The sequence below is a fragment of the Rissa tridactyla genome, chromosome 1 (genome assembly GCF_028500815.1).
Source record: "Rissa tridactyla isolate bRisTri1 chromosome 1, bRisTri1.patW.cur.20221130, whole genome shotgun sequence".
Lineage (NCBI taxonomy): Eukaryota > Metazoa > Chordata > Aves > Charadriiformes > Laridae > Rissa > Rissa tridactyla.
In genome coordinates, this window is record NC_071466.1 from 196,363,835 (window position 1) to 196,380,046 (window position 16,212).

General features: G+C 35.6%; 1 protein-coding gene across 1 annotated transcript in view; it reads right to left on the bottom strand.

Annotated features, from left to right (window-relative positions):
- Window positions 1-16,212, bottom strand: part of GRM8 (glutamate metabotropic receptor 8) — a 348,956-nt gene that overhangs the window by 273,525 nt on the left and 59,219 nt on the right. The window contains exon 2 of the mRNA XM_054211584.1: window positions 13,009-13,225. Coding sequence (XP_054067559.1) covers window positions 13,009-13,225 — 217 coding nt within the window. The remainder of the gene's footprint in view (window positions 1-13,008; window positions 13,226-16,212) is intronic.

Genomic DNA, 16,212 nt, shown 5'->3' on the forward strand with positions numbered 1-16,212 from the left:
AGCATTTACATCCGTGGGATTAATGACATCCTGCAAATGTCATGGATCATTTAATCCATGTTTAGACACCTAACATAAATGTTTTCAGGAATCACTGAGGTGTCAAGATAGCTTTGTTTTTCTTATCCCCTCCTTCCCCAAACATTTACAAAGTCCATAGGTGCATGCACTTCAATGGACTCAGTTCTTAATTTGGAAATCTACAGCCACCTTGTTCTTGTGTTTGTAAGGATTTTGAAATTTTGTTCCTCCCTCTATGACCAATCACAGCATTTTGGCAAGCAGCCCAAGGAGAAGCTGACTTATGAAGGCATATGAAGGGTATTCTGCATGTCTGTATGCTATTGTATAGTATGCTCAGTGTGGACATGGCAGGAAGGTTTCTGGACACACACAGCCACAGCAGCACATAGGGATTTATCTGCATGACACCTCTGCTACTCAAGGGTATTGTTTTGTAACTCATTCTCTTGATTAATTGTCTAATCAAAACATCCTGCTTTAATTAACAATGTTAAAGAAAGAGACCCGGCATTTTTGTTAGAATGTCAGCATTTAAAACAATTCATTCCATTTCAGTTTCTTCTAAGAAGTGATGAAAAGCCCCTAATCATTCTATATTGAAGAAATGCTAAAAAGTAGAGGAACAAGCAACACTATTTCCATCATAGAAAGTCCTTGAGAGAACAGAGTTTTGACCTAAGAAACAGTTTGTTTTCTAGTAAGAGAAAAAAAAAATATCTTTTTATAATCTGTAAAGTTTCACAATATGCATATTTCTGCCATCCCAATTTATAGTGGTGGTATCACAGCTTGTAATTTGCATAAAAATCATGCATTTCTAACATAAAAAAATCAGTGTAGGAGTCTTTCCAACTATTAGTGAAGCATACACATATGCCTGTTTTTTTCTGAAATGAGTAATAGTAATTCTTTGAAATATTCTATTCTTTGAACAGAACTCTTCGGAGCTCTGTGGGCAGTTCTTCAGGTAACAGAACTGAAGGAATGACTCTTGTAGCTGACTAAAAGGGTTACCCCTGTCTGAACGCACGCAGACTCATGCAAGCATCCAAGAGAGAGCTGTTACTGCTAAGTTACCCCAGTGCAAGTTTAGTAGCAAACGTGTGCTTACGGTGACTCAGAGCACAATACGGCCCCCTGCCCCACAACACAAGAAAGAAAATAAATAAAACGAAGACGAGAATGTCGCCTTGACATTTCCAATCAGACATTCTTAGCTTGTAATCTTGCAAGAATATTGTCAGCGTTGTAACATCCGACTCATTCAACTCTTCTACTTCGTGCAGATGAGCAAATCTCAAGTGTCTTGTATTAGCATAGCGTATTAAAAATAGCAGTCCGTGAAAACTGCAAACTGTTGTTTCTCATATAGGATACTTCTGTACTGGTGAGGGAGTGGGGGAGATTAGAACGAGTAGGGAAAGTCATAAAGTAATAAAACAAGAACTGAAGATCCTACTGATAAGGTCCAGAACACATTGGAATTCACCACATTGTAAAGGAAGAATGACAGTGGGCATCCCTTTAGTAGGCCATAGTTTGGTTTATTTTTTATTTACACTATCCTTTTTTATCGCTTAGACACAAAAGAAAAAAAATCCCAGAAAGCCAATTGTAATGTTAAGTTTGATAAGTTCTAATAAGATTTTTCAGTCTTAAAACAACTGCCATGAAGCTATAACAGACTGTGGAGAGCTGACTATGTATATATCTTGCTTTTGAGGATATAGTCATGTATGTCACAGCGCAGTACATAACATAATGTGAATAAAGTCACATATCATGTTACGTAAGCTTACAGAATGATGAATAGTTATATTTTTGGTTTGTTTTCTCTTCGTAGAAAAAAAGAAAAACAACACACTGTCTACTTAACAGCTTCCTAGATCTTGGTAGAACTGCCCAGGAAAGTAGACCATATATCATGTACATACACTATTTATTAATTATTCTTAAAACTGAATTTGGCCTAAGGAAGGAAGGAAAACTGATTCTTGGGTAGCATTAAGCTTTATGGTTACTTTTTCTGACAGGTATTACCATTTAGCCAAAACTGATGAAAATGTTGAAAATGAACAGTTTCAGTTTCAGTTGTTCATTCTTTCTTTTTAATATCAGAAGACATAATTGCAAAGACATCAGATGAAATACTCCTTTTCTGTTTCATTTTACAGCTTTGTAAAAATAAAATTATAATGAAATCTAAACAAAACATGCTTCAGCTGAACTGTTATGCAGAAGTTTGCACAAAAAATGTAATGCAATTTCCCTCTGTCTTAATTCACGGTGAAATTATCAGTTGTGAAAAGTTCTAAAAACAGAGAAATCCCAAGTTTCATTTAGGGCTAATCTAACACTTGGAAGACTTTAGTTCCCTGTTATATGGGCTTTCTACCGAGTCAGTGGCTTCACGTACAGTTGGATGATAACAAGAATTCAACATATCACATTTTGAAAGTTACTAATCTTTACCCTCAAACTACCAGCACTATTAGTTCATTAACAGATCGTATGATCCTACATAATAGGGAAATGTATGAGCTTGAAGAATAAATGCATTCCAAATGTATGAGTTTGAAGAATAAATGCATTCCAGAGGGCCATATAGTTAAACAAGATACAAGTTAAGTTCAGATCTCTCTGCATTCTGTTATTATTAGTACTTATATAGAAAGTAACAGTAATTACCACCAAAATAGATATATCATCAGCCTTGTATATAGAATATTGAAGTTCGTAATAGAGTTTTTAGAAGAAAGACTTCAGGAAGTTGGGATCAATAGGCAGAAACTGGGGGGTGGGGAAAGGGAGAGGTGCCCTAAGGATCAAAAACAACGAATAGAAAGAAACAGTCAAAAATCAGCACTGGAAAAGGCTACCAAACGTGTGCTCCAGAACTGCTACTAGGGCTTGGTTTGGATAACACAATGCACTTCAATAAAAGGGAACGGGAAAGTATTGAGCAGAAAGATTGGAAAATTTGAAAATGGTATAAAATTATTTGAAATAAACAAGAGCAGAGAGAGGAGACAGAGTATTCACAAAGCTAGATAAACAAGTATATCATAGAAAAATATTGACTATTGACAAATGCAAGGGAGTGCACACTGCCAGGAATACCTGGAATTGTTCACACACATCACTGAGTTCTAAATCAGCTGTAGCCATTTGTTAATAAACCTTGAGTGTCAGAACAGATAGCTTTTGGAAATAATTTGCTTGATACCCAGCAGCCAACAGAAAAAGCTCACTATTTGTCAGGATGTATAAAGAATGGAGCTGAGAATAAAAATGAGATTACAATGACACTACATAAATCAATAGTAAGGCTTTACTTGGAGCGTTCAGTCATGGCTACACAGCTTAACAGAGATATAAATGAAATAAGGGATCCAGAATCCGACAACAAAAACTATTAAACTGCAACTACTTCATATCTTCTAACCCAGAGTTAAAATAAGTAAGGTGGCACACTACAAAGGAGGTTTAACTGGGTTCTCCTGCATGCCATTCATAGCATCAAAACAAGAGGACATTCAGTGGGTGAGGTTAAAATGATAACAACAAGAAATCATAATGTTTCTAAATTTTCATGCTTTGGGAAATCTAAGCATCAACCACTAAATACCTGGGGTTACAGAGCACTGTTTGGGTAGATAATTCTTCCAGTGACTGTTAAGTAAGATTTTGGTATCTTCCTCTTCCATGTAATTGAGGCCACCACTGGAGACAAGATATTGACCATCAGTGTCTCACTCAGCCTGACAGTTCCAGTGCTTCATTGCTTAAACTGCAGCCACAGACCATGACAGAGCTGACACCAAGAGTGTATTGCTAATGTTCAATCATTAAGTATTTCTCACCTGTGATTTTTATGAGGTACAGTCTCTGGGTAGAAAGTAAAGCTGCAAAAATGCTAAACATTTAAAACCACTAGAAACCCTTTGAAGATAGAAAGACATACAGACAGAAAAGTGCAATTTCCTGAGCAAACTCAAGAGCTAGGAACTTCTCTTTAGCAGGTGTAGCTTCTTAACGTGAATGAGACTACGGACTCTAGACCAGTGAAGCACAACCAAGATTACTATTCAAATACCGTGAACCCTTTAAGGTATTAACAAAAAAGGACATGTAAATACAGCCCAAGCCCATGTCACCATGCTCCTTCCTGTCACATTTGCCCAGACAGTGCCCTTAAGTACAGGCTCTCCTTAGAAAAATCTGTGCATGCTGGGAAAGCAAAAACATTAAATGTTATTTTGGCAAAGTTCATTCACACAGATTCTGATCAAGAATATGTCATGGTCCACATATTTGATCCCTGATTCGTTGGACTCACAACAGCCATTCACACCACTGCAATACAAAAGGTGCCATGCTGAATCTTGTGTTAAATAAATCTTTCTGAAAAAGCTAGAATAGCAGAAGTTTTTTAAAAAAATAAAGGACAAAGGAGCTTTAGACAGTTCTTGATAAAGGAGAAAAAAAAAAATCTCACTCATTGCAAAATCTGTGAAACTTCTGGGACTTACTATTGACAGATTTTTTATTTTTTTTTTTTTAAACAAGTTAAGCACAACTATCATGGAAAATAATCTGTCAAAGTATTTCCTATAGTTGCCTGTCTTGCACCATAGCAAAATCATAATGCAAAATCCAAACATGGGCATCTTTATTCAGACTGCAAATCATACTGTGTGTCCTTGATGCTTTCCCTTCTAGTATCACCTTTACAAATACTTTCACTTACAACAAGAATATCCACTGGGATTAACTCTGTTAAAATCCACTTCCTGTTAATGGGATTGTGTGAAATTTGGTCGTAAACAACTAGAATGGCTACATTTTGATTCAGACATTTCCTAAGTTTGCTTTCACAGGAGTTTTTTCATTATGTGTGAATTATTTGCTCTGAGACTCCCTGTAGCAAAAGAGAGTCCCAGAATCTAAGAGAAGCTACAGGCTGTACAGTAATACATCCTAATACATTGAACAGCAGCACTTGAGAAATTTCATTTCTGTCATTGCAAAGATCTAACAGTACATTAATACCTATATATTTATCCTACCTTTTATTTCAGAAATTTTAATAACAGTTTATATGCTATAAAAGCACCCTTATAATCATAAAGGTCTGATCTCAAGTATAGTATACACTACAGTTTAAGCAGTAATTTCTAAATTTTGCAAATATTTTGTTCTTCCATTTAGAAAGATTTCTCTTTTTCATTTATTGATTTAAACCTCAAATAAATATACCAGTATCCCTTAGTAATTTTTAAATGCTTATTCACATCTAATACTAAAAAGTACACCTTACATCTTGTTTGAAATGCTTTCCCTTAAATTACTGACTTTCAGACACTGAAACTTGTAATCCCCAACCACGGCTGCAGAGCTCCGCATTTGAAAAACCACTTCAAGAAAACTCATATTCATTATGAACACCACACACAATATTCAACAAAAGTATGCCCTTAATTTAGTAAGATTTCTTTCTTAAAATTAGCATCAACACTTTTATAATTTTGTTTGGTTTTTTTACATTTAAAAATCTTGAACTAGATATCGTGACAAAATTAAAAGGTTTTAGTAACAAGCCATTGCACGAAAAGCAATGCTGAAATAAAATTTTATTTCCTAGACATTTTTAATATTCTTTGAATTCGTGCTCACAACCAGTGTAAATATCTGGTGTTCACATGAAGTAAAAGAAAAAAAAAGTCATATAGTCAAATTACTTCTATAGTACTGATAGCAGTAAGTTATATATACGAATATACACATAAACGTACAGAGGCCCTCCATATTATAACGAGCTTTTAACATTTATTTTTCAGAGTTTTCTAAATATTCTAGGCGTCACAGTGGAAAAATATTGGTCCTTGCTCTGAGGAGCTTATTTATCTCAGCTCTTCAAGAGCAAAGGAAAATCAAATCAGATTCAGACTCCGAAGAGTCACAAGAGTTTCAATATCACAGCTATTTGGTAACTGCTCCATATAAAAATAGCTAATGAACTCAGTCTTGACCACAGTTAACACCCCAGCTGGCAGGGAACAATAAATATCAGTGGGCAAAACCAGGAAGAGTGAGGTCTTCTCACCCCGAGCCTTGTTGGCAACCTCAGAGACAACCTTCCTGTGCATTCAATCCTTTGCTAAACCTCATGAGATTCAGGGAAGTAGTCACTGACTTCTCACCGTTTCAAGCACATACAGAAGTCCCTGTTTCTTGCCCAGGACTTCTTTCCAGAATCAATTTGCAAATTATCTCCTGTGGAATAAAAATTATTTGTACAAGTAGGGGAACAAGAGGAAGTGTTTAGCATACAAGCATATCTCTTGTAGCATAGGAATGATATCTATCTCTAGCTCCAGACTTAAGCCTCCTTGGCCAACTCTCATAACTACTTAGTTCACTCCAGAAGTATTAAAGTATAATGGTGGTTTCAAATATGTGACAACATTGCTTAGACAATTCATGAAAAAACTATATTGTCTCTAAATTACTTAGGCTTCTTTGTAACTGTTTCTGGCATATTTTTTTTCATATTACCTTAAAAGCACCCCTATGAGAGATATTATTGCTTGAATTGGCCACAAGAATAAGAAACCTGAACAGAATACAAATCTTTCAAGTTTATCAGCAAATCTGTGCCATGCTAGTTAAGGAAGCAAGGTTGGCTGTATAACTTTTGTCTATACAGTCCACCGTATGGTACATACTCTTTGGGGCAGGTACAAAACCCAGTTCTACAGAAGTTTTCTGCCTTTTTTTTTTTTTCCCACCCTCTTCCACTGTAGCTAGTGAGATTTCTAGGGGGGGTTTAAAAAGTGTCTCAACTAATTGACTGAAGAAGAAACCCCTTAAGAGCTATTAGATATAAAGAAGTCCCTCTTCCAACAATCACTGGAGGGTCAGAGAGCATACCAGGAAAGTACCACTGTATCCTTACTGCTCTGAGATACCTCCCTAAAACTACAGAGAAAAAAAACCCGTAGAATTAAAGCTGAAGAATATCAAATTGATTAGCACCACTGAGAGAAATTAAAACGGTCCCTCATCATAAATCCCTAAAAATTACACTGTTCTTTATCAGGTACTAATTGGTACAAATATTAAAAACTGCAGGAATAATATCCAAGCTTTTGCAATATTAATACACCTATCGTCTGATTTTGTAATTTTTCAAACATTACTTTGAAGCTCCTGTAGCCAATTATACAGTGTTATTACTAATTACAGCTTGCAGCTTGAAATACATTGTTATCAATACAGTTCAGCTGCATAAATATAAAAGTAAAACTTAAAATTGAATTAAACAATTTCCGCTTTGTGAAGGTATGTTAGAATATTATTAGTTGTGAAAATCAATTCGTTAAGCTTGAAACCAGTCTTTAAAGCAGAAATATCTTTGGGAAAAAGGTTACATTTCATGTATATTTCCTCAGTCTTCATTTGCAAGGTTTTTTAATCTTCTATTAAATAACATCTTGGGGACATAGAAAAAAAAAAAGTCTATTTATCAGCTTACTTAATGAGATAAAAAAGCTTTAGCTTTATATCAAAGGAATACAAAGATTACTACAGGAAATGTGAATTAATCTTAACAGCAATCTATCTTATTTATTTCTAAATTATCCATAAATAATCTAAGTGGAGAGGAAAGTTTACACACTCTTAAGTTAAGTTGTTTCTTTTCCTGCTCAATCCTCCTCCCCACTTCCCACTAAACTGTCACTTTATCCATCGAAAGCTTTAGACGTCCAAAAGATATTAAAAATAAGAAGTAATCCCATAATTTGGAGAAAAGCAGAGATACAATGCACAACTGTAGACACACAAAAAAACTGCTAAGAGACAACAATGACCTAAGAACAATGTCAAAGAAATGTCACAGACGATTCTCTAAGTAAACAAAACAGAGCTAGCTATGTTGAAGGCTGCCGCAATTTAAATAAAGCTACTATAGCATTCATTCAGTATATGTATTCATTACATTTAGGTATATAGTCATCAATGTGACTCTAATGGTAAAATATTATGAAGGATCATAAAGTAACTGTGGTCCCTTCTCCGAAAAGTGCTATTAACTGCAGTATACCAGGATAAAGGGAGTAGGTAAAACTACAAAACCCTGTTCCTAAAAACAAGCAATCCATGGTACACACTGATATTAAGTACACCGTTCTCTTCTGGGGTACAGTTTCTATGAAGTTATGTCATTTTGGCTCAGTCAAAGATCTGGTTCTAAATCCTCTTTGCTGTCTTCTTTACACCTCTGGCAAGACATGCAAGACTGACTGACAAGGAAAAAAGGGGGCAAGCAATGCTGGAGTTCCTCACCTATTCCTAATGATCAGCTACAGTTCCCTGTCTTTATCATTTTTACCTCCTCTGCTGATAGTTTCATAAGTGTTTCACTGTCAGTACCCATCAGTGCTTGTGTCAATTTTTCGTTGACCACTGGTGGGGATAAAATCTGTCACGTAGCATTTCATACATTATTTGTGGATTTCTTCTATTTCCCAGCACAAGCATTGCGCTAACTGACCAAGTATTCTGACCCCGAAGAGATTTTTCTGAACGAAATCATTTTGTATTCTGTAAAAAAGTGAAAAGGATCCCATGATTTTCTCTCTGATGGTAAATTCATTTGGTATCTAATAGCAGGGGGAATGAACCATTAAAAGAAGTCTGATTAGAGACTTTCCAACATTTATTTTGTCAAACATCATTAACAGCAAAGTAAATAGAAAAGCAATATTCAGCATGACAGTTTAATGCGGACTTGCTAAAACGTGCTTCCTTTTTTTCCTCTTTTTAGTTTCTGTTGGTGAGTCAAGTTTCTCTCAGTTTAATGCTTAAACTCTTAAGCATTATCATTTTGCATGAATCCATTCCTTTGGTCAATGTACCAAAATGATTTGATGAAAATTATTAGAGTGGTATCATTGATTAACTTTGTAATGGGAGTAGAAAATTCTATAAATTTAATCATTATCTTCAAAAAACAAAGCATGGAAGAACGTATTGGAATAAGCACCATTCCCTATTCTCCTTACAATCATTGTCATGTAAAATATTTAACTTCCAGCTATGCTTTGTCCCAGGCAGGATCTTTGTCATTAAAATGAGAGCAGATTCTGATACGTAATATATTCTGTGACATGTCAGGGTGGCACCACTTTGACCTTTTCAGTATTCCACATTTCATTTGGGAGCCTGTTCCTTCCTTTCTGCTTCCGTTACTGATCAAGAAATAGAAGTTTCACAGAGGGCCAGTCAAACTGGAAATTAGAGGCAAAGAGTCAAGCTCACAATAAATAACTACCTGAAATTATAAGTACATTAAATTCATCTTTATTTTAAAAATATTTAAAACCCTACCCCTTCTTATTTCTTAACTGACTGGAGTAAACTTTAAAAAAGAAAAAAAAGAAAAAAATTAAAAAAAAACCCACTAAACCCACAAAACGAAACCAAAACAAAACAAAACAAAAATTTTCCTATTTATATTTTCAAGACTGCTATCTATCTCAGGTGTACTCTCAGGCACTGAACTTTTTTCAGAAATGAATATATCAATCACATCCTTCCCTCAAATTATTGCTTTCCATTATTCCTATCTTCACATTTATTTTGCTTCCAGTTGTTGATTACTTATCTCAAACAGGAGGTAAAGTACTCAGAAAGGAGTTGGGCTGCCCTGTGCATTTGTATGCCAGCAGCACAGGGGGAGCGATGTCCTGATTAGGTTCTCTTAACACACAGTTTATTAACATAGAGCTGGTAAGCTTTACTGTTTGGTGTGCATTCTTAACACTATGTGAAGGTTTTTATAAACCTGTCTAGACTCTACCGTTTCAGACCTCATAATTAGACGCTATTCAAGCTTTCCATTTCGAAAACATTTCCAGCCCTATGGTTCAGGTGAAAAGTCTGAGGACAGTGGATAATAGAATCAGGCTGGAAGGGACATTAAGAAATCACCCGATCCACTTCCCAAGCCCCAAGGAAGAACTAAGTACAGTTATACAATCACTGGGCAGGTGTTTGCCTAATGCATTCTCCCAGATCCTCAGCAATAGAGGCTCCAAAATGTCCTGAGGCAAGCTGGTCTAATGCTTTAATGCCTTAACTATTAAAAGGGCCTTTCTCCAAATCTAAATGGAATCATACTAAAGATTCCTCCTGTTCACATACACTGTATCTGGATGAACAAGTGATCCTCCACATTTCTCTAAAAGCCATTTTCTATTTGAAAATGTTATTTTCTATCACCTTCCATTCTTAGTCAACTCTTTCTCAGGCTAATGAACCACCTTGCTCATTCACAGTCCACCTTTTCAAGATTTGTGATTGTCTTTCTTCTCGCTCACAGAGTCTCTCACCCTTTGTGAAGGGAGGGTAAAAACCTGTAGCGAGTCAAAATGTGGTTTCACAATTGACAGGCAAATTGGAGGTTTACTCAAATTATTTTACAGACGGTACACCCATCCGCATGTTCCAGTAAAACATGAGGAATATAGGCAGGTTATATTTTACTATCGTGCTTAGATCGTTTTTGAGATAGTATTTTCTGATCAGTCTTTCTCTATTCCTCACTGTACAATCCTTCTTACTGAGGAACAATGCCTTGCACTTGTCTCTTAAATTGCATATTATTTTTTCAGACCATATCTTCAGTTTTGGACTCTAAGAGTCTCTTCCAATACACTCTTAGTCCTTCCCAGCTAGAAGTCACCTCCAGGTTTTACAAGCATATCCTTCATTCCAAGTGCATCCAGAGTAAACACAAAAATATTGGCTAGTACCTAATCCCGCATAAACACCTGCCAAATACCACGTGACACATTCTGCCTTTTAAACAGAAGCCATTGCTAATTACACTCTGAGCAAAGTTCTCTGAATAGGTCTGCATCCACCCTATGACATTTTCACCTAAATCTCAGTTCACAAATTTTCTCAGGAAAATACTGTATGCGACAGTTGAGATAACACTACTAAATTCAAGAGCCATGACATCAAGTGCTTCTTCTGCAGCTATAAAACTGTTATCCTGTCAAAGAAAATTATTAGATGGGTTTGGTACTATTTGTTCTTCACAATTCTGCACTGGCTACTTATCACGTCCCTGTGGTTACATATGATTTACCTGATTATTTATTTCAACATTTTTCTAGGAATTATCTTGCCTCTCCTCTGCTTTCCTTCTTCAGAAACATTTGAGTCCCTGGTACCCATAATAGTTGGTAAATTGCTATGGGGACAGAGTTTACCAAAATCAAGTGCTCTAGTAAAGAACATAAGTCATAAGAGAGAAAAAAAAAAAAAACAACAAGAAAACCCCAAGCCTCACAAATCACCACTTTTCATGCTTCTTGGTATTACACAGATCTTATAATGTTTAGGACACCCATTCATGATTTTAGTTGCTTTGGATTCACAATCCTATTAGTAATATTTATTTATTTAACCCTTTATCAAATAATAATGTTCTTTTTTTATTATAGGATCAATGAAGATCCAACCAACACAAACTCAAGTCATTGTGATTATAATGAAATCACAGTTGTTGTTCTTGCACCCATTTGAAGAACTCTTATATTTCTGGAAATGGGAAACAGTAAAAAAGTCTTGAGCACTTTATTTGTCTACTTTCAGGACTCAGCAGAACTAGCTGGGCTGCAGATGTTTTCAAGAAAAAGTGATTTTCAGCCAATGAACTACTCAGTGAATGTCTGGGGCAGCCAATCTATTCACTGCTGCATTTGACACAATAGATAAACCGCCTCTTTTAGATATGAACTGTGGAAGAATTATCCATGCCTTTGCAAACTCCAGATCAAACCATTGTATTGTAGTCAGCCTTGGCTCTCCCATGAAGACATCTAGGATATGACAGCATAGATTAGAAACTAGAAACAGAATATTTATTATTTAACTGATCAAGCACACTATACATACCGGTTCCCTAATGGCATGAATTGCTGCGTTTTTGTCTCACTGCCAAATTGTTGTGAATAATCAGTAATCTTTATGGTTCAAGTATAAGTACCTGAGACACACACACCTTCCTGTATGACTGAGATGGTTTCTGTATTTACATGCAGTTATTGAAATGGATAGTAGTGTCATATTTTCTCACCCAAGCTGACTTGAAAGAACCAGGGTTCATATGTACATGCCCTGAAAGTCAAATCCAGTACATTAATCCAGACTTTCTGAGAAAGGACAGGAAGGCTGTTTGCAATTTTTTTATTTTTTTTAAAGGGTATTATTTTGTGTCATTTAACACTGTACTTAGTGAAAGAACAATTCCACCCCCTTTCAAACCACCTGCTACTCATCATCTTATTCCTTGGTGTCCAAAACCTACTGCTCCTGAGAAAGAGACATTTTTTCAGTCCAGAAATAACTATGGAAGAGTGAAAATAAAAAAAAAAAAAAAAAAAGATCAAAGGGACTTAAATATACTTCCCATAATAATGCCTGTATTTATATAGCCCATTTCATCCTGAAGGAAAAACAAGGGTGTATCTTTGTACTTCACAGATTTTTTTGTTGTTTTTCAAATTCATCAAAATTAAAACCCCTACATTTATCAGTGCTGGACATGGACAATGAGATCTCATAGGATTATGATTTTCTTAAACTAAATCAATCACAACTGCTCTAATCTGGCTGTAATTTAGTTGGTGGTTGCTTTTTGCCCCTGACTCATCAAGGAGCTCCCCCTTTCCAAAAGGGGCAAGAGACAGACGTTTTTTGCGTCTCTCAAGAGCTCTTCTTAAATTGCTGCCAGAACTGTCACCTTGGCAGATGCGTGAGCAGCAAAATCCTCCATGAGCCCCTCCACTTGAGGCCAGGTAACATGCCTGAAGGTGTTCTGATCACTCTGCATAGACCTGGGGAGAGCTCGGCAATGCTCTGTAACCCTGCAGCTACAAATACAAAACCTCATAAACACGCACTCACCAATTTCTCTGGAGATCTGGGTGAATGCCTCTACACCGCTCTCTCCATAGTTGCCCTCGGAAGCCAGTGTCGACACGTAGTTCCACCCAAGGGCCGTCACGATGTCAACCATGGCCTGTGCTTGGTAGGAGTCCGGTGGGACCACTCGAGAGAAGAAGTCATACCTGGTGTTATCGCTCAGTTCTGGAGCTGTGGATGCATAGCTGATTTGAGGTATCTGCAAAATAGGATGACAAGTCATTCAAGCCAATCTAACACCATTTCACACTATATACGTATACGTTTGAAAGGCTTAAAATAGATTATGCATGAGCATTGTGCAGAACTGAATATCTTGTTTTAATTAAATCAAATGATCAGAAAGCATCTCAGATTTTGTAAAATGTCAGTCAAGTCTGATTGCATAACACTCTTACCAAGAAATAATGCATTCTGCTTTTTGCCATATATCATGATTCTTGACATGTAAGTGTAACAACTTCTTTTTTGATCCTGGCTCTGATAGGAACAGAAGAAGATAAAAAAAGAAAAGAAAAAAAAAAAAAGGAGGAATTCTTACTATTACTATAGAAGATTAAAAGGTCGGTTTGGCTGTGATTCTTAAAAACACTGCACTTAAATTTTATGAATCAAATTTAGATTATTTCCATTCCATTGTTTTGTTTATTTATGTACATGCAACTGTGCTTTCCCATTTCATTCCTATTTTTCAAGCTTTCATTGGCATAGCTTTTTCGTTTTCCAGTTTTAATATGGTGTTGTGCATGATTTAAGAATATGGAGCTTATGCATTTAATATCAAAAGCTATCCGATGAAAAACACCGAAAAAAAATGTAGTTACCCATATACAATATACATATAGAGAAGGAGAAAGATTACAAGGATGGTAACCTTTGTAGAAATCACCACAACATTCTTTGCAGAAACAAAAAAACAACAAAAATCCCATTAAATAACTGAAATACATTTTTAAAATAAATTACTATTTCCATAGAAAAAAAGATGGGGTGATTTTTCTATTAACTCTTATCTTAAATAAATTGTTTGGCAATGTCCAGAAGAAGCTGTCTGTAAGCAATATTCAATTATTCTGAATAGTATTATGGTGCAAGAAAAATTAATTAACATTCATGATCACTTAAAAGGGGAAAGATTCTTTCATTTAAAATAGTAAAACTGATGAAATAGTCACTAGCTTAAAATGAAATATACTCCAAATATTGCATTGCTTTTGTAATCTATATTAATAACAGGTGCTTAATTCACATCTTACAAAACATAAAGCAGTCTTCAAGTGAGCAATCTGAACAGAGTTCCTAAATTGATTCTGTTGAGAACCGAATTTAGTAGTCCCAGATAACAGGTGATCTGGGAAATGCTCACTGTCATATTAGATGCTGTAGGAGAAGGTTTCAGTGCAACCCTTAGGTCCTGTACAGTGCCTCCTCATCAGCACAAACTAAAAAATGGATTTGAGGCAAATAACAGGGATTCAAAGAGTCTGGTCATTAACCACACCTGCAAAGACGGCGTAGACTCTTACAGCGTGAAAAAACAGTTTATAGCCTAAGGGATGGCAAAATCATTTCTCAGTCAGAAGCAAACAAAATAAAGTCTTATGTATCTTGGCTCTATTTTTCTTTAAGAAATTTTATACTCATGGAAACGCCTCAGAATAAATAATCTGAAATGTTGTAATAATAGCAACCAGAGAGAAAAGGAAAAAAGGAAAGGGAGTATCACAGAAAAAATAAGCTAAAGGTTATATCTCATGGAAATCAGTATTCCTAGCACAGCAATGATCCACCAAGTAAAAATAAAGGATAAATTGCCCTTACAAAACCTGCCTTGTATAAATTCCCTTTCTTTTAGAAAATGTTTGAATCATCTTTATCTCTTTACAGACAAGAGATTTTGGCCTGTAATAACACAATTATGCACATTTAGAGCACTTATCATCCCCATTCTAAATTTGCTCTATTACTCCAAACCAGTCGTCTTTTTCCAGATGGAAAAAAAATAAAGGCAACCTCTGTGATTTTACTCATTTTGCTCCTCGGTGTGCCACTTCACGAATACTATGGTATCGGTGCTTTGCTGAAAGCCATTTTATCAATAATGTTCATGAAATCAACACTAGTAAGAAATCTTTTAGACGGATATTTTGTCATTGAAAATCTTGATGTCTAGTCCACAGAGTTATATCCATTAACTTTCTCCATTCCTGTTTCTCTTCAGGCATGAGAGGAATAACAAATCCTAGATATGTGTTTGCAGGAGAGCTGTTGGTACAACACAGCAATGAAATGTTTCAGATCAATAAAGATATTTTATGTACTATGAATATCACTTATTTGGGGCTTTGGAAAATGAAGAGAATCGACATTACTTTCCTACTTCTTCAGGTCTTTCTGGTTCAGCTTCTTCTCTAGCATTATTTCTAATAATAGTGGAAGAAAATAGAAGGTAAATACAGTCCAAACCCAGTATCCTGAAATCATTTGGCATACTTATTAGGCTTAAATCACCACTGTTTTATAACTTCTGCCTACTTTTTGCTAGCATGAAAGAACAATATGACATTTAAAGGTAGGGAGAAAGACACTCTCTAAATAGCAAGCCATCTCCAAGTTTTGAGAAAAAATCATGCAATGGAATATGTAGTTATTTTCCTTATTTCTTTTTGTATACATCCCTCATGGTTATAGACAACACTTTATATTCAAGAATTTTCTCCCCAAAACTGCAGACCTTCCAGCCAGAAATACCTCATGGATTTTATGCAAAAGGAAAGAGGAACTTCCTTCCTTGCCTGCTTTTAAATGTACATTTGTATTCAGGGGGGTACTGAAAAATAGCCTTAAAATTTGAGGATTTGGGGTATGTTCCAACAGTTACACAGTTACTGAAAAGACTCAGAACAATACTCAAAGAAATTGTTTGGCATGAGAACAAATTGTTAGGATTTAGTGGTTCAATAATCCATGAATGAAAAATATATACATTAAAATGTAACAACTCTAGTTATGGACTGTAGGTTTAATAAACCATTTTACATGTCCCCAAGTACATTTTACAAGATAGAGCATAATGCTGCCTAAGCAAGGGAACTGTTATGCTCTATCAATTCAGTAATATGTGTTTTTAAAATTCCCTAAATACAGACTGTATTTATACTTTAAGTTCCACTAGCCCCATGAGAC